The 20,096-nt window shown below is 43.3% G+C and overlaps 1 protein-coding gene across 2 annotated transcripts in view; it reads right to left on the reverse strand.

Moving 5' to 3' along the window:
• The window catches only part of FAM171A1 (family with sequence similarity 171 member A1), a 139,333-nt gene that overhangs the window by 56,447 nt on the left and 62,790 nt on the right, over window positions 1-20,096 (reverse strand). For both annotated transcript variants that reach the window (XM_014571731.4, XM_006119484.5), the window contains exon 2: window positions 2,797-3,024. In XM_014571731.4, coding sequence (XP_014427217.2) covers window positions 2,797-3,024 — 228 coding nt within the window. The remainder of the gene's footprint in view (window positions 1-2,796; window positions 3,025-20,096) is intronic.

Here is a 20,096-nt window from a genome sequence, read left to right on the forward strand (position 1 = left end):
ATGGGACATAGTGGAACAATGCTGAAAGACAGAAGAGTTAAAGTTGCCGGAGCCACCTTAGCTCTGCATTTCCAGGTTTTCAGAAGTTTGAGTTTTGCTGAGCTCAGCATTCTGCAAGGAGATGACATACCCCAAGCAACTTTGAATTGGTGTAGTATTTTGCCATTGAAGGTTATAGTTTTTTGAACAAGAAAAAAAGGTAACTTGTTAGTAGGAATTAAGGTGCTATCTAGGCAGTTGTACAGATCATACACCACAATTTGTTTACTGAACCACATCAGCCCATAGTTAAGAATCTCTATACCAGTGGTCTCCAACCTTTTTACATCCAAAATCACTTTTTAAATGTCAGAACAAGCCAAGATCTACCGCCCCATGCTTCCCCCAACACCCCACCTCTTCCTTGAAGCCCCGCCCTCTCTATTCTCCTCCTCTCTATCACTTGCTATCCCCAGGCCTTATACTCTCTCAGTGTATGGCTACACTTCCACTTTTTATTTTTTTTAATTCTTCTATAAGAAGAGGTTTTTCCAACATCTGGCCTATCTAGACTGGACCAAATGTCAGAAAAAACCCCTTCTTTCAGAAGCCTCCTTATTCCTCATGGAACGAGAAATACAGGGTTTACCATAATAACATGTTTCTCTTCCACTAAAAAAAGCGAAAGAACAAACACGTCCCTGGACAGAGAAGAATTTTTCCGGGATACCTCTGGAATCCCAGAAAAAGTCCTGCAGTCTAGCCATACCCTCACTGGGTTGAGACAGGATGTGTGGGCTGTGGGAAGGGGTGAGAGGTGCAAGTTCTGGGAGGAAATTTGGATGCAGGAGGAGATGGAGAAGGGGATTCTGGCTCGGGGAAGGGGCTCCAGGCCCCAGGGAGTATTGGGGTCAGGTGAAGAGTTGGGGTACTGAGCAAGCCACAGGCTTGTGGATGTGAGGGTGCAGGAGTTTGGGTTGGGGTGCGTAAGGGGCTCAGCACAGGGAGGTTGGGAGTATGATGGGCTCAGGACACAGATTTGCAGTGTGTGGATGGTGTAGGAGTGTTGTGGCAGAAGACTGAGGATGTGGGGGTGCAGGAGTTTGGGGATGTGAGAGACTCAAGACAGGGGGTTCCAGTGTATGATAGGCTCAGATCTACTGTCTGGAAGTGTGTGTGCAGGAGTGTTATGATGCTGCAGTCACATGGGGGCTTGGCCCCAATTGGGAGTTTGTTGGCCAGGCTTCATTTTTAAATAAAATATTATGTCAAACACAAAAAGTTCCAGCATTGTCTTTATTTATGAGAAGGGAGGGGAACCTGTTTTGAGTCAGTTAGGGCCTGTGACGGGGCAGCCCCGCCCCGCACTCAAGCCCAGAGAAACCACCTGGTGCCGGGGGCTGAGAGGGCCCCACCCACACAGCCCTACTGGGCATGCTCCCAGGGAAGCATAGGTATAAAAGGCTGCTGGCCTGCTCAGAAGGGGCAGACTATGGCTAGAGGCGGAGGGAGCACCCAACTGCCGAGGAGGGAGTCGACGGGACGGCTGAACGCGCCGCTGCTAGGCCCAAGCTGGGCCCGACCCCAACGAAGGAGCCGCCAGCTGACACCCCGGGACCCAAGCACCGAGCTGGACACTGCCAACCCCAACGCTGACGGGGGAAGTGACATTACAGCCACCCGACCAACGCCAACAGGTGGGACCGCTGCCGGCTGGGGGTAGGAAGCGACCCAGGGCAGGGAGCTGGAAAAGCCCCTGAGGGCTCGGTGCGTAGCGGGGAGGACCCCCTGCCGAGCCAGTGGTGGGAGCCACCCGCCACTGACAGGGCCCTGGGTCGGGGCCCGGTGGAGAGGGAGGGCCCGGGCCCCCCTACCCCTCCTGCCCCGAACCCCGGCAAGTGGGAAGCTCAGCCAGAGGACTAGGCTGCAGAGCCGGCATCCGGAGGACTAGGCCAGGAGGCTGTATTTCCCCTAAGAGAGGGGCATTGTACTTCGAGGGCTAGGCCCAGGCGGGCCGAACTAGGCCCCGGATGGGGGTGGCAACCCCAAGTCAGGGGGGAGCCCCCCAACAGGGCCACACAAGTGAGATGCAAAAAAGTAACTCCTCCAACCCTCCCCCCATTCCAAACCTCACTAATGTAGTCCCAACAGTGCTGGTTGGAGCAGATGACATGGTACTAGGGAAAGGGCTAGTGGGTGCTGGGGTAGCGGACAGTGTGCCAGTGGGGACAGGGAGTCCCCGGCACGCGCCTCCTCCCAGGACTCCTCTGCCCTCTCTCCTCCCCTCCCCCCAAGGAGGGAAGTCCCGGAGCACGCCTCCTCTGGGGACTCCTCCCTTCCCTCCCCCCGTGCATTTTCTTAAATATTGTTCTTGGGTTGGGTCCTCTAAAGATTTAGTGAACGCCATATGCTGCCTCAGGTAAAACAGATTGAAACCACTGTCATTGGCATCTCATACATAATTTGATCTCTGTCTATAGCTGCACACAAACACCAACCTAGAGCCCCCCCCCCCCTTTTTTTTAAGTGGCTGTTTCAGGGCTTATATCTGTGGAGCCCTTAGCTCAAATGACTCCAGATTTGAGTTGCTAGTTCCTGAGGGACACCAAATTTCAAAAGAGATCTGACTAAGTGTGTTGGTTTTAGAGGACTTAGAAAGATCCACATCGACAAAGATGTCTTGATGAGCCTCTCTAATATTTTACCCCTCACAGCCACACAGAGTTACAACCCTAAGCATTAAGTAAGTCACACACAGTTTTGTAACTTCCTTCAGATGCAAAGTCTTACCTCAGAACAAAAATAAACATCTCTTACCAGGCAATCTTGTGGGTTTCCAAGGTGCAGAATTTGGCACATATGCATGTTTAGTTGCAGTAACAATCAGCTGATTGCCGAGCTGATACTGAAATGTGATGAAGGCAGTGCCATCTGCTCCTGAGGTTCCAGAGGCAATAGAAATCTGGTTTGTAAAAATTTCAATGAAAGCTTCAGTTACTGGCTGATGAGTGCTGGCATCGCTTACATGGACCTTCAGAGTCACTTCTGTAATGAGACAGACAGACAGACAATCACAACTATTAGCCTAGGGAAAAATTTGTTTAGATGTAGTAGTTAGAACAAACTAGGATGCCACAGTAAGAAAGACAGGGCTCAGTGCCAATCTCTGACACATATGTATGTTGCTATATATTTCCCTACCTAGTACTCTCTATTTTAGGTCCTGACTCTCTAGAGAGAAGGTTTGTTAACTGTACAGAGATGCCACCTGACAGTACCACATGTAAAGACACTATTTTTCATATACACTCGAACCTCTTTAATCCGGCAACCTTGGGAAACAGTATCTGGGCATGAAGGGGAGGGGCACTTACCTGCCACCCTACCACCAGGGGTACACATGGTTCTGTCCTCCCAGGCACAAGCCCCTCTCCACCCCTCCCCGCTGCTATGGGAGCAGTGAAGAAAAGCATCAGGGGAAGTGGTTCTGTACACTGCTATAACCCCAATCTGGGGATGGGGGAAGGAGGGGGAGGGAAGGGAAAGTGTCAGTACACAGAACCACTTCCTTCTCCATACCACTGGTGTTCCCAGATTAGGGACACCCGGAGTACAGAGGTTTAAGTGCACATCATTTATGTGTGTGGGTTCTACCACACACTGTAGGATACTTGTCATGCTCCCTGAATTTTACTCAGCTGCTAGCACAAACTCAAGCTGCTTATACTGCACCCATCATCATAGTATCTGGGCAGAAGACAACCAGTCAGTAAAAGCAACATAAAGGAACGATCCAAGGCAGAACAACTTTATGCCCATTAGAACTTCAGAAATGGCCACAATGGTGGATTTTACTTGGGTGGGAGAAGGGTTAGGGGTAATGGGTCCTTATTCCAGAAAATAACTACTCCTGCAAGTGCCTTCAGTCCTACAATTTGTGTATCCAAATCAGAGGCACTCTTATGCCTTTAAAATATGTGCTATGTCATACTGCATTTGATGGCTAAGAAACCAGATATACAAGTTCCTCTAATTCCAGGATATTTTCCCCTCCCTACAATAGTTCCCCTGACTATTGGGGTGAAAAGTTCCCCACCCCAATACCACTATCACAACAGCAGCTATCATCTTCAACAGCCAGGCCCTATGTTCAGCACAGTGCTCAAAGTGCTGGAAACAGTTCTACCCTTCTGCTAAAGTGCTATTCAGGCTTCCCCTTTACAAATTTGTTATCCTCTCACTCCCAGTCCTCACAGTATAAGCCTGACCCATTCCTCCCATTCTAGGCAATTTTGCTGCTCTCACAGTCCCTCCCCCTATTTCCACATACCCAATTCCCCAAAGCACTGAGATGATCTGATGCAACCCTCCCCTCCTTGTTCATGGGAATTCAGCCAGACTCCTCATTGACAAACATGTTGCTCATTCTCCAAGTGCAACTAATTCCTTCGTGTGCTGTAGAAGAAACAAAGCATGACCCCATTTTCACTTTAAACTATATTTATAAGCAAGCAATAATTCTTTTACATAAAAAAGGGTGATTGAGTTCTGTTGTATGTGTACACATTTTTTAGTATTAATCATTTCAATTTTATTTTAAATGGTTTGAGTACATACAGGCACTAAAGCATCAAGAAATAATATCAAGTAACAAAGCCACGAAGGCAACAAGTCTTTGCTGTAAACTTCAGTGGTTAAATACTCAGTACGCTAGTGAAGGTGACAAATATACCTTCACACTGTAAAACTTACAGAAGGATTTCAATGCCTAATGAGACCCTTGAAGTGACAGCATCTTTCCTCATGGCCCCTGCATCAGCAACAAAAAAAAATTCCTTCAGAAATGTGGACCCCAGAGGCGTGGGGGTTATCTACATGGCCTTACAATTCAGATTACAGGGATGTAAACCACAGCATGTACTTGTATGCTGAGCTGCACTGTAACTCCCCTATTCGATTCTACCTAAGAAGTCATGATTGAAGGTAACTGCACCTGCGTTCCTCCTCTGTGGTCTCTCAATGGCACCAACTCTAGGCTCTCAGCTCCTCAGTCATCGCCTCTCGTGGATAGAAGACCCACCCTCTTTCTTCCTCCCTCCTGACTGGAGTTTTTCCAGGGTGCCCAGTTCTCTGCCTATACAGCAGTGAGAGGCAACCTAGGCTAGTGAGTACGCCGCATGAATGGCCCTTCATCTCAGTGGGTCGCAAGATTGTGGTAAATGAGCTGAGCTTGTATTAGGGATGTTAGATAGCATGTAACTGAATAGTCATGTAACCGCATCAAAATTCAGCAATTACATGACTATTTGATAATCCCCGGGGATGGGTCCAGCAGCCAGTGTGCTCCCAGCCCCACTCCTGGGGAGTCCCCTGCCACCCTGCATTGCTTCCTCTTTATCAGATGTAGCAGTCCAGGGTATCTGGCAGGAGCTGTCCACAAGGGGAGCTGGATTAGAAACCAACTCCCTGAGCAGATCGGATCCTGCCTGATGCCCCACGCTGCTGCCTCTGATACAGTGTAGTCGACAGAATTAACAATAAGCCCAGGTATCAGTAGCCATGCTTTATCTGGGTGCAGAGGAAGCACCCAGTTCACACAGTCAATGTTATGCGCACTCAGGATGCAACTCACTTCACGTGTCCTTGCTGTACGTGCCTGTCACGTAATACCAGGAGGAAAAAAAAAAAACCTATGTAGAATCTGGCAACCCTGCACGTAGGCAACAGTAAACAACAAAATGCCTTGTGGGCTACACATAGAACCACAATGAGCCACAGTTTGCCCACTGTTTTACAGTGTTATCCACAGTAAGCCAACGAATGTACTATGCTTTCTCAGAGGCAATGAACAGCAAAAATGATGCAGTCAGAAGTTACCATACAGCTCTTTACAAGCAAGAACATTTATTCTCAAGGTGAAAGCATTACAGAAAAATCAAAAACCTATATCAGCCTGTGCTAGGTGTTTTCACTGTGGGTTTCTCAGGGTTTTCACTGCGGTTACAAGGTCAAAACAGTCTCAGATTCTGAACCAGAACAACCCCGAATAGTTGACTCTTTCCATTATAAAGCTTTGGCCTTTCATAGAGGTCTTGTGCAACAAGTGATCAGCAAACTATGGACCATTCACCAGGCATAGCTTTGAAAGGCTGGGTTTTTGCATGAGAGCTGGGGAGTTTGCATTAATCACTCTAGATATTCCCCAGGAATACTACTTAGCACTTTGGCAAGCTTGTGTCTGGCACACTGTTCACTATAGTCCTTTGAATCCATAGGTCTTACATTTATCACATCTCACAACTAGAAGTTACATACAATCATTACCCACAATTATACTTAAACTAGTCATTTAAGAAAATGGACCCCAAAGCCACTTAAACTTAATTCAGTAAGATCTCCCAATGATACTGCAGGAAATTACCATATCTGTCACAACTAGTCTCCATTAACGCAACATATTAATACTTTTTAGATACATTTCAGATTGTGCCAGCAGTGTCCAGAGGGAGCAGTCACAGCACAGCACACAAATGTATAATGCAATTCACGCCCCTGTAGTCTGAATTGTGGGGCATTGTAGACCTACTAAGGACTGCACTTGCATAAGAATGGCAAGTGCCAGGAGAGACCTTAAAAAATCCCATTCTAATTCCTCACCCTCCACATCATCATCTCATTTTGAAAGTTGGCATCCAAGGGAAAATAGATCAGCATGAAGTATATTCTGGTCATTAAAGATTTTGAGTTTTATTCCCAGTTTTACATTAAAGAGTTCAAAATCTCAACATATTGGAAAAAATGTAGGACCTAGACACTAATGTATAACACAGGGGTTGTCAAACTGTGGGTCAAGACCCCAAAGTGGATTGGGGCCCTGTTTTAATAGGGTCAGTAGTGCTGGTGTTAGACTTGCTGAGATCCTAGGCCAGAGCCAGAGCCCACGTCTCACCACCAGAAAACAGAGCTTCACCAACTGGGGTCAATGCCAGAGGGGGTCTCAGGCTCTGGCTTCAGCTCTGGGCAGCAAGGTTCAGGTTACAGGCCCCCTGCTTGGAGCTGACACCTTTGGGCTTCAGCTTTGCCTCTCCCACCACCCTGTCCAGAGTGCTGGGCTTGGAGCTTTGGCCCCTCTTCCTGCCAGCAGTGGTGGGGTCAAGGAGGATCAGGGTTCAACCCCAGGAGGAGTGGGGGGGGGGGGCTGTGTCATCATTTTTGATATAGCCATACACAGAATGCCTCATAACTAAGGAGTCCCACCTTACACAATAGACAGACAATTCTCCTATATGTATTTAGAAGTAGAAAGGCGAGGACCAAAGTACGCTTTCATTTTTGAAAACTGCAACAGGTAAGTGCTCTTAGCTCTGAAGTGAGATCGGTAGATTGTTAGGCAAGTCAAAAGGAAAAGAAATGCTAACAAAACAGAACCATAGAATACTAGAATTGGAAGGGACCTCAAGAGATCATCGAGTCCAGTCCCTTGCCCTCAGTGCAGGACCAAGCACCATCTATATAATCCTTGAGGGTGTGTCCACACTGCAGGACTGAACTGGAAATATGTCAACAGCATATCTTATTTCGAAATAGGGAGCATCTGTCTACACAGCATCTATTTCGAAATATGGAGCACTCCTCCTTTGACTTCCCTTATTCCTCGTACAATGAGGGTTACAGGAGTTGGAGTAAGAAATCCTCCAGCTTGACAGTATTTTGACACTATTCTAAAATAAATGCCCGCTGTGTAGACGCAGACGAAGTTATTTTGGAATAGTGCTAGTTATTTTGAAATAGTGTTGTAGTGTAGATGTATCCTGATAGAGGTCTATTCAACCTGCTCTTAAATATCTCCAGCGATGGAGATTCCACAACTTTCCTAGGTAATTTTCACAACATTTAACCACCCTGACAGTTAGGAAAAGCTTCCTAATGTCCAACCTAAACTCCCCTTGCTGCTATTTAAGCCTATTGCTTCTTGTCCTATCCTCAGAGGCCAAGGAGAACAATCTCCCACCCCTTGTAACACCCTCTTAGAGACCTGAAAACTGCTATCATGCTCCCTCTTAGTCTTCTCTTTAGGGCTGTCAGGTGTCCGGTTTTGAACCGGACAGTCCAGTATTTAAGCTCTCTGTTCGGGAAACAAACTGAGAAAATACATATGTCTGGTATTTTCTAAATAATATATGTAATGTACAGGGCTTGCTGAGCCGTGGTGAGCCCCGCTTGCCAGCCACGCTGTTCGACGTTCTGCGCATGCGCAGATCGTCCGAAACTGGCTCTTCCGGGTTGTAATCTACTCGTCACGGGCTAGAAGATTACATAGATTGTTGAACCCTGGTAATGTAGATTGTGATGTAATGTCAAGCGTGTCCGATATTTTTGTTGAAACCATCTGGCAACCCTACTTCTCTTTTACAAACTAAACAAGCCCAATCAGTCTTCCCTCATTGGTCATGTTTTCTAGACGTTTAATAATTTTTGATGCTCTTTTCTGGACTGTCTCCAATTTCTCCACATCTTTCTTGAAATGTGGTGCCCAGAATTGGACACAATACTCCAACTGAGGCCTAATCAGCAAAGAGTAGAGCAGAAAAATGAATTTTTGTGTCTTGTTCACAACACTGCTAGTGCATCCCAGAATCATGTGTGCTTTTTTTGCAACAGGGTCACACTATTGATTCATATTTAGCTTGTGATCCACTATGACTCCTAAATCCTTTTCTGCAGTATTCCTTTCTAGACAGTCTCTTCCCATTCTGTATTTGTGAAACTGATTGTTCCTTCCTAAGTGAAGTACTTTGCATTTGTCCTTATTGAACTTCATCCTGTTTACCTCAAACCATTTCTCCAGTTTGTCCTGATCATTCTGAATTTTGAAGTGCAGCAATGGATAACAAGACATGCATAAAAAAGGAGAGTAAGGAAACAAGGCTAACTGACTATTATGGTAAAAAGAAATATCAATACCATAAGAAGCACTGTTCCATACAATTAGAAATAATAACGTGACAAAAGATCTAGAATGGAATGGAGAGGAGAATAGAAGTGTAAACTGAAAAAAATGTCAGACGTATTGAATTTTTTCCTCAGTTTAATTTTTTAGAATAGAGGCTACTAGAATTGAACAAATGACATAATATGAGTATCTACATGAAAATCTTTTACTGTTGCCTAAAAGAGAGTGGAGACTATGGATCTGCTCCTTCAGAACATCCCATTCAGATTTTCTTCTTCCCATTTCTTTTCCACACAATCCTTGTATAAAGGGAATTCTCTCACTCCAATATGGTGAGCTAGATCTGATGCCTTTATCTTACCAGACTGGAAGCACTGTTCCTGGACTGTGCAGCCACTCAACAATGCATGCTGCACTTCTGGGAAGTTAGGAAAATACACTGGAAATGCTGTTCCAAATCAATGTCACTACATCACCCACCAGGGCTGGCCTTACCACGACGCAAATTGAGGCGGCCGCCTCAGGTGCCAGACTGGGGGAGGGGGGGCACCACTAGGACCCAGAGTGTAGAAAATTTTGTCTGCTGCTGGTGCAGAGAGGGAGAAATGGGAGCGTCATTTGAGCTCCCTGCCTCTGGTGCCAAAATGTTGTGAGCCGGTCCTGTCACCCACACATATTTTATCCATTCCTCCTCCTTTTTATAAGATTTTTTCTTTTCAAAATTAGGGTTTTTTGTTTTTTTTACTAGAAGAAAAAAATCCTTGTAGGCTGAACAAACACATCCAGTTCCTCTTCCTTTTTTTTTTATCTTAACTGACACATTGTGAACTATCCAAAACCTGCTTAAACAAGGGTTCTCATTCCCCCACAGCTCCTTTTTGCTCCTTATCTAATCCAGCAGGGAAGTCGGGAATGTTGAACCTGCAGCATCTCAGCAATTTCCGCAGCAACAGACTTGGCTATAAACTTCAACCAGGAGAGAAGCTGCTGCAGAAAACCTTCTTTCATATACAAAATTGTGTTAAAAATGAGGCCCTGCAGCAGGATCATCTCCGTAGAAATGGAAAAGTCAGAGAAACTCTGACTGGTACATACATAGACCTCAGCCAGAATTGAAATACCAGAGTAAATTCTGTTCAACGAAGAGCTCGGAAGTGATGGATTTAAGGGCTGGGGGGGGGGGGGGGGGGGGAGGGATCAGGGGGAGAGGAGAGAGGGGAGGTTAAGGGAAAATAGGGTAAAGACAGTGAATAATTGAAGATCAGACAGTCTGACCTTGAGTTAGCAGTGAGGTTTGAGAGGGTATGTCTACACAGCAAAGTTATTTAGAAATAAAAGCAGTTATTTCAAAATAACTTTCCTAGAGTCTACACAGCCATTCCGTTATTTCGAAATTAATTCTAAATAGCGGAGGGCTTATTTCAAAATAAACACTGTGTAGATGCTTATTTTGAAGTAGGGGGCCTCCAGCCCTTCCCAGGGTTCCCTGCTGGCCTCCCTGGCCACAAGGCAACTTCTGACCTGATGCCCTGCCAGAACTGGTTCCAACCAGCCTTAAATGCGATTCAATATCCACTCAGTATGGACATGCTATTTTGAAATAGAAAAATGCTATTTTGAAAAGCATTTTGCGTGTAGACGTGTTATTTTGGAATAAGCTATCTGTTTCAAATTAACTATTTCAAAACGGCTTATTTCAAAATAATGCTGTAGTGTAGACATACCCAGAGTGATTATTTGATAAACCAAAAAGAAGTGTTTAATTAGTGAAAACAGCTTTAGGCAAATCAGTATGAACACAGAAATACAGCATTTAAAGCATTTGGCAAAGTTGTCAGTTGGGAATTTCAAGAAGACAGAGGAGATGAAGCAGATGCATTACTTTTGATTTTACCAGAATACCATAACAGAGATCCATATTAGAGTTAAATACACGTCACTCAAAGGAAGACACCAACATGGTTGGAAACCTAAATGAAGAGCAGAAAGCAGAGTTCACTTTCTGGAGGAGAGGGGGAGGGGAAAATATACTCAGAATAGGCACTAAGAAGAGTCAGTAGCAGTCTTCCGGAGAACTATGCTTTTTATTTACAAAAGTTATATTGTTTTATTAGAACTAGCAGAAATCAAAAAGTGTCTACTGATTCTATAGGTAAGGTCAGATCTTGAAGGATGGGAAGGGAAAATTAAGTTTCATTTCAATTACAGTGCCTTAGCAATGCATAAGAGACCCCTCTCTTTCAGATGTTCCCAGCCACAATCAGGATGGGCAGGCTTGTCTACATGAAAAAATTGTACTGGTTGAAATTAAGGTACGATTCCAAACCAATTTAAGATAACTCAAGGCAACTTGTGTGTGCAACAATGCCTGTTTTTCATCCACAGTAGTTCACTTGAGTTAGCTTAACATGATTGAAAAATCCTAATGCTCATTAAGATACCAGCTAATGTATTTCAAACCATATTAGCTAGCCACACGCTAGCCAAGTAGGGGGAGTGGGTGTAGTCCACTAGGGAGCTAACATGATTGATTAATATCTTTGCCTATTAAGGCAGAACCCATGACGATCTACTAATGTAGCAGCGATACCAAAATGCTGAACTATCTGCAATTCTTATTGCAAACTTCCTTGTGCTGAACTGGCACTTCCAGAAGCAATAGTCTGTGTGGATAGGTGAGGAAATTTTGCAGCTGTCAGACATCTTACACAGCAACCCAAAACATCACAAAATGCAGGACTATGTAGCACTTTAAAGATTGAAAAGATGGTTTATTAGATGATGAGCTTTCGTGGGCCAGACCCACTTCCTCAGCTCAAATAGTAGAAGAAAATAGTCACAACCATATATACCAAAGGATACAATTTAAAAAAATGAACACATATGAAAAGGACAAATCACATTTCAGAACAGAAGGGGGATGCAGGGGGGGTTACAAAGAGTTACAATGCAAACCTTTGCTATTGCTTTAAAACACAGGGTACAAACTAGTGAAACTAATACATGCAGCATCCCACAAGCTACTCACAAGATCTAAACACCAAACACTTTCTTACAACTCTAATAGCTATGCTCACAATATTAACATGGGTGAACCAGGCTGGGTTCCAGCTATGCATCTGTCAATGTTCAATAGGGCCTTGACATGAGCTAGCACCCAGTTTGATAGCATCACAGCAATGACAAAAAGACAATACTCTAAAAGAATAGATCCATCAACATATACAGAGGAATCAGAGCTATCTTTTGAGGCTTTTTTTTTTTCTTTCAAACTTTCACGTTTCAGGAATATCAAGACTCAACTCCCTGGATTTTGCTGGAGATCTAGTTGGAGAATTAGAGAACTGGGGTGGGAGCTTTCACAGCTACTAATTGAAGGGTCTTTGACAAAGATATTTTAATTCACTTGTTTGTCAGTAAAACAGTAAAAGACTATTAAAGCTTAAAACGTTTTAAATTGACCTCTGTCTCATGTAATCAGTTTCGGCTTCTTTAATACTTGTGGTTGATAGTCCTCCTGGGTCTCCAGTCCTCCATATGGTCTTCCAGGAAAAAAAATAAATGACAACACCCAAATCCCTAATGAACCTTCTTTTAAAAATCCTCCTTTCAGGCCTCCTGTCCATATCACAAACCAGCAGAATAAGGTAACTTTTGTTTTGGGCTTTGCAGACTTCTATTTAAACAGATTTCAAAACTGATGGGTGGCACATCTGGCAGTTGTAAATGTTTTTGCTTAAACAATAAAGGGTTAAGAGAGACACGGGGAAAATCTTATGACTTAGGCTTCAAGAATTCAAAAGGGAAACGGACTATAGATAACAACCAGAACATTAGCAACACAGTCAATATGGAGTTAAGCCACAAGACAGGGTCAGAGCCGCTACCGTTGTGCACTCAGGCAAGCACCACTAGCCAGTGTCTCCTCTATAGTTACACTCCTTTGTACTCCTGAGCAATCACATCCTATTTGTTTTTACAACAAAGACAAACCAGAAACTACTAGTTTGAGTGAAAACAGTCACTTAACTATAACCCTCAATTTCCTGTACTAAATTTATTCTCAGCTATATAAAGAAAACCAGTATCCCCAAGGTTATCATTTGGGAAAGCCAAATCAAAATGCTGACATTCAAACCTAAAATCCTCTCTGCCTTTTTAATCTTTAAGAGTTTTTACTCAATCTAAACTTCATTTGAAGAACCTACTTGTTGAACATGCTTTATTGTGAACACGTTTTTCCTTCAGATACCATTGACCTCAAGAACAGTGTAGTCTCCCAAACCAGCCATTTGAACACAGAACACTAGAACTGGAAGGAACCTCGAGAGATCATCAAGTCCAGTCCCCTGCCCTCACGGCAGAACTAAGCATCATTTAGACCACCCCCAACAGATGTCTATCCAACCTGCTCTTAAATATCTCCAGAGATAGAGATTCCACAACCTCCCTAGGCAATTTATTCAAGTTGTTTAATCAACCGGACAGTTAGGAAGTTTTTCCTAATATCCAACCTAAACCTCCCTTGCTGCAGTTTAAGCTCATTGCTTCTTGTTCTATTATCAGAGGTGAAGAAGAAGAATTTTTCTCCCTCCTTGTGACACCCTTTAACATACTTGAAAGCCACTATTATGTCGCTTCTCAGTCTTCTCTTTTCCAAATTAAAGAAACCCAATTCTTTCAGTCTTCCCTCCTAGGTCATGTCTTCTAAACCTTAAATCTTCTAGACCTTAAGTCCGTGGTCCCCAACACGGTGCCATTTGAATGCACCCGCCAGGTGCTCGGGGCTGGCCTGGCCCCGGGCACATGGCGCACGAGCGCTTGCGGGGGGGGGGGGGGGCGCGCTTGGCGGGGGGAGCGCCGGCCCCAGGCGCGCGGTGCTCGGCGGGGGGGGGCCGCCCCCGGGCGCGCAGCGCTTGAGGGGGGGCCGCCCCCGGGCGCGTGGCTATGGGGGGGGGGCGCCCCCAGGCGCGCACGTGTCCCCGCCCCCTGGCACCCGGCGGGCGAACGGCCACGCCCCCTGGCGCCCGACAACCTGAAAAGGTTGTGGACCACTGCCTTAAGTCTTCTTCTCTGGACCCTCTCATTTTGTGTTTTAGTGACATAAGCAAATAATGGCATATACAGTTGAAGGACCTGATCCAGAAAAGTGCTAACTAGAACTTCTCCTGAAAAAGAAAAAGAAAACAATGGAATGAAGTTGTAATTTAAAGCCAGTAAAGCACTGTAGCTTCTTATTAGTGTTAGGCCCCAGTCCTACAAACTGATGCATGTGAACACACTTCTACCTCTGTGCCAAGTCCAACGGATGTCAACAGGGCAGAGGTCTGCTTCAGCAACAAACTTTGATTCTATAAAGGCAGAAATTATTAAACATCTTAATTACAGCAGGTTTCTTCCTCTGGGACTTTCATAAGCAGGATATTACAAAATTAAAAATTGTTTAAATTCCTATAATGTGATTTAAAAAGAAAAAGGAAAAGAAACAGTCTGCTCATAAAAAAAAACAGTTATGAACTTTATTTAAAGCTACTTCCTCCACAAAGATTAAGTTTACTGGCAACACACTTGGGGTTGATGCCTGCATGCCAAATGAGTACATTTTTCCTGTTTCTTCTTTGTTTTTTTAAACTGTTGGCTCATTTGTAAGGTCATCCTTTCTGAAGAATAGTATTTCCATCTGAGGGAAAATATTTTATGGAAAAAAGAAATGTACCACACTTTCTTGTCACAAATGCTAGCTCAAGTATTTACTATCGCCATCTCATATAAACATGCACTAGCAAGAAGTCTTTTTTATCAACAATTCAGGTTTTAAAATATAGCAAAGTAACTGTATTCAAGTGTGTGGGGGGAAAGGAAGAGCGTGCATAAAAAAAAAGTATGTAACAGCCAGTAACTTATGGACACTGAATTGGTGAATGAAAGTGGTTTTGGTAGATAGTATTTACATGAACCACATTAAATAGCGAATCAACCAAACTAATAAAGAATCCACATTAAACCCACACAAAACCTGTACAAAAACAGCGAATGATGCTGCTATGGGGGTATCAGACACAGTAGACAAGAGTAAATTACCACAGTGTCTCCTTCTAGCCTTAGCATCTATACATCAAAAGAAAGCAGGAAAATGCAGGTATGCAGTGCTGTCACAAGACATCATTGCTAATACGCAGACTAGACCTCGGCTAGTTTTAAATTGGCACTGGCTTTAGTGGTGCTGAACCAATTTACAGTAGCAGAAGATCTAGCTGGAAAGATATGCTTTTGATTTCTGAATCTGTACAATCTCTGATGTCAAATTCTTGAGAATTCTCAATTGTTCAGTTTATCTTATAAAAAGTAATATGCCGGCACCTGAAACAGCAAAAGTAAACATCACTGTGACTTGCCAAAATGCTCCTGCATGACAACGACTGAACAGAACTTCTACAAATGGAAGTATCAGGTGCCAAAACAGGCAATTTAATAACAAAAATTTGACAAACCAACCAAAACAAAAAGAACCAACTAAACAAATCCTGTTTAAAACTAGGTAATTGATATCTTAAGAGAAAAGTTGAATGTATTAACCAGGCAACTAAAAGCACCTGTTTGCTTTTACTAATTCAGCTTGCCATGCAGGCTTTTATAGCCAATGAAAAATTCTCCCAAGCCCTTGCACTTAAAACTCTCCCTTTTATAGTACTAAATGCAGAGAGTTTTATATGCAGCAACACAGGGTTTTCCCACATTTCTGGACTGAATGCAGTTAGTTGTGTAGTTTATAAGACCAAGATCTTTTAGAGAAAACAATCTGAAAAAGTTTATGTAAAAGGAAAAAACAAAACAAAAAAAGACCAGAGCAGCAAGGATTCACACACCCTGCTTGAATCCTGATCCTCACACCAGTTTGGGGGTATTCTTCTCCTGCCCCAAATAACCTATTCTCCCCTGACAAGCAGAATGACAATGGGTGAAAGGTACATTGTACCTAATAGACAAAAAGGTCATAAAATGTAATAGCTGGCCAGCCTTAGAAAAGAAAGGCTGAGCTGGGAAGATTTTCCATCAAAGCACATAGGCTAGCAGGTGACCTTATATTTCATGGGTATGCCCCAGCAGCACTCTGGAGTTGCATATAACCCCCTAACCAAGATGAAGAGTCATCTGTAGAGTCTCCATTCCCAGGAACTTAAAGGTAAAATACAAATACTACTGCCTGAAATCTAAGCCCCTACACTGAGTCCCTTTGCCAATCTGACAGCGTATGTTTAGGGCACAGCACAAGGTCTCTCTAAAGCTTTTGTCTTAAAGGAAAACACAGTTTTGTCTTGTGGAGTATTTTTCTCCAAAAATACTCTACTGTAATAAGTTGAGTATCTGTTTCCTATAGTAATCTGGAATCTTTTTGTAAACCAAAAGTAAAAATATGTTTAGCCCAAATTATTAACAATAGGTATGTGTATTCTAATCAGAGATACAAAAAAGAAACCGAGTAGAAGGTAAGCTATTTGCTTCTATACCATTTCCAGTGACAGCCAGGCTATTGCAGAAGTATGTACCTGGATGGGTGAAGAATAAAATGAAAATATTCCTCACTTGACAGTTCCTTGCATAAAAGAGGATTTGGAAATTCCAAGCTGCTACAACCTAGAATGTTACCACAGAATTAATTTCTTGTAAAAACAGTAGGAATTTGTTTTAATTTAAAAATGTGAGAGCTATATGCATAATTCCTAGATGGGACTCCAATGGCCCATTGTTAAGTGATTAAACAAGCATTTATAATTAACCTGAAACTTGCACGGCTATGAAACTCATGAATAGCAATAGTTGCATTAACAGTCTCAGCTTTGATCTTTATAGGAACAGTGCGTGACAATCAGTAATTTCATTTCCAAGCTCTGTATTTTATAGACCTTGCATTATAAGAAGATACTGCCAGGGAGCGCAGGCAGAAGTAGAGCTTGAAGACTTTAGCCTGCCATACATTTTTTTTTTAAATACAAGATATGAGAAAGTAATCCTGGTTTTAAAAAAACCCGCTTTTTCTTTCTTTTGAAACACAGGTGAGAGATCAATACAAGAGTAAAGATGTTAACTGATATTTTTCAGCTTCCGAGCATTAATTTTCCACTGCTTTGGGGTAAAAAAAAAATCACTGAAGATTTTGCAACATCACCTATTAAGATGTATCTCGCATGATCTCACAAGGGTGAGCTGAAAATGCTGCACAGTCCACAAGGATTTTAGGCCAAAGTTAAATAATGTGCTAGCAGCCACGTACTAATTGTTCTTGAAATGCAATCTCAAAGCTTCCATTATGTTAAATAATCACCCCACACCACTAAGAATACATCAGAGACATGTATTAACTACTCCTTTTAATTGAAATTGGATACATATGCTAAGACAGGGAAAGCATGCATGCATTATTTTTGTTTGATCCAGAGTATTTTTGACTCTGTACTTCATATGTTTGAAATCAGTAAAGCTCAGTTTTGAAAGCAAAATTGGGATACGATCTCTAGAGCATGATTTTATAACTCGTTCTCAAATAGGAGTAGTCCCACTGACTCCCACAGAATTGTACACGAGTTAAGGCTGCACTGCAGATTCAGATTCTGTGCATTACAACTCCATGTAAGCACTTACATGCTCCCAGAACAGAGCCGTGAATTTACATCCATCTGAGGTGTTACTCCTGTTTGGCAGATAGAGAACTGAAGTGCAGAAAGATCAATTCATAGAATCATAAAAGATTAGGATTGGAAAAAGTCCTCAGGAGGTCATCTACTCCAACCTCTCACTCAAAGCAGGGACCAATCCCAAATAAATCACTCCAGCCAGGATTTTGTCAAACACCTCTAAGATGGAGATTCCACCACTTCCCTAGGTAATCTATTCATGTGCTTCACCACCCTCCTAGTGAAATAGTTTTCCTAATATCCAACCTAGACCTCCCCCACTGCAACTCAGACCATTGCAACTGGATCAGTTCCCCCCAGACAGGGGATGCTCTGGCCAGGACACTAGCCTGCAGGGTGCCTGGGCTTACTGCAGGCAGGGGTTGTTCCAGACGCCAGAGCAGCCTCTGTCCCTGGTGGATCCCTTTGGGTCTGGAATAGCCCACTGCCTACAGAAGGCAGGGAGCTGCTCCAGCCATTACTGGTTAACTCCACCTGTAAGCCTCACCCAGTACTAGTTAGGTTTACTGGTTAACCAGTTAGACATTTACATCCCTGGCTGGTAACAGAACTCATTTCTCCCAAGTCCCACACCAGTTCCCGATCTTATGGTTAGGATTTTTCAGCACATAACTACATCTCTGTGGTTACTCTGGCTTACAGTCAGCACCAATTTTTCTCCTTCTTTGGACAGCCCATGTCTTGAGGCCTATAGCTGGAATAAACAGTTATGGGATATTTATTTCTGGTTGGTTCCCATTGGGTGGAGGCTTGTTATTCTTGCATGACTCGCATGTACTTATTAAGCCTCCTACCTTTCATGACCGTGATTGTGTTTCTCTGTGATCCAATGTAGATTTGTTATACAGACAATAAATGCTATCATGTACATGACAGTGGCTGGGACAGAACATGACTTGGAGTCATTTAAGTATATTCAAAGACTTGCAAACTGAGATGGGTATATAAAAGCATCTTAAGTTATCTTAAGCTTTTCTTGTTGCCATGTCACACCTCAAAGTCATATCTCAATTTGCTGTCCACTACTACTTCCAAGAGTCCTTTGCCTTTACATTTTGATGATCTTTCCTCTTCATACACTAACTTGAATTTGTCCATGCTTCATCTGATCTAATTTCCTGCAAATACTTTCAGCATATCCAGGCCTTTTATTGCTGCCCTCATCAATGCTTGTTGTTGACTATCATTTGCAGATTTAATTAACCTACAGTTTATCCTATCTTCCACATAATTAATGAACATATTAAACAAGATCCCAATGCAGATACCTGCAACATGCTACTATAAAACTTCTCCAGCCTGACATGTTGCTGCTTGTCATTACCATTTGTATGCACTTTCATCCAGTTTCCAATCCATGCAGCACCATTCTCATCCAAGTCAATTTGATTTTTCAATTAAATGTTTTCAAGAAGGCTGTTATATTGTGGAAGCATCAGCTGTGATGACTGCCTAAATATTCGGAGCTTGACAACTGATTCAGCAAACAAAACTTGCTCTATTTAAATTACTAATGGTTTAGTCATCTTAACTTTTGATCATACTCTTGACAGATCTTAAAGCTACACACTTCTAAATTAAATTTTAATATTAGATTAATATTAAAATCTGATTTTCTCCAAACTGATTTTTATTCATCCTGATATGAATATTACACAGCAACCACTTAGCAATACACTTTCAACAGGATTTAATGTATCTGAATGTGTTGGCTCATGTGTTTCGTGTGCTCCATAAACCTTAATGGGAAGAAGAAGGTTACTCACCTGGTATAGTAATTGAGGTTCTTCAGGATGATTGTCTCTGTGGGTGCTCCACACCGTAAGTGTCTGAGCACCGCTGCGCTTCTAATCAGAGAATTTAGGTAGCAATGCTCTCAGTTGGCTGCGCACATGGAGCAGTTTCTTCAGTTCCTTCTCTGCCCCAGACATGGAAAATTCCGAAGCAGAGGGGAGGAAGAGCAGTGGTGGAGCACCCACAGGGACAACCATCTTGAAGAACCTCAATTACTGCACCAGGAGAGTAACCTTATTTTCTTCTTCGAGGAAGGTCATGGTAGTGCTCTACATTAGGTGACTACAAAGCAGCAATTGTGCTTGGAGGAGGGAGCTTCGGCTTGGTTATGGAAAATACTGTTTGCCCGAACTGAGTATCGGACATGGAATAGGTCTAGATGGCATAGTGGTTAGTGAATGTATGTGCTGAACCCAGGTGGCGGCCCTTCAGATTTTCTCTATTGGTGCACCCTGGAGGAAGACGGTGGATGTCACCATCACTCTTGTGGAATGAGCCTGTATAGTAGTTGGGGCTCCTGTTGGAAGATCCTGTTTGCAAGATGTATGCATTCTGAGATCCATCTGAATAGTTTCTGTTTTGAAATAGGTAGACCCTGAGACCTCTCTGTGGTTGAGACAAAGAGCCTTGGAGACGCACGGAAGAGTTTTGTGCATTGCCCTGTGGATGTCTAAAGG

Source organism: Pelodiscus sinensis, chromosome 2 (genome assembly GCF_052426305.1).
Source record: "Pelodiscus sinensis isolate ZL-2025 chromosome 2, ASM5242630v1, whole genome shotgun sequence".
NCBI lineage: Eukaryota > Metazoa > Chordata > Testudines > Trionychidae > Pelodiscus > Pelodiscus sinensis.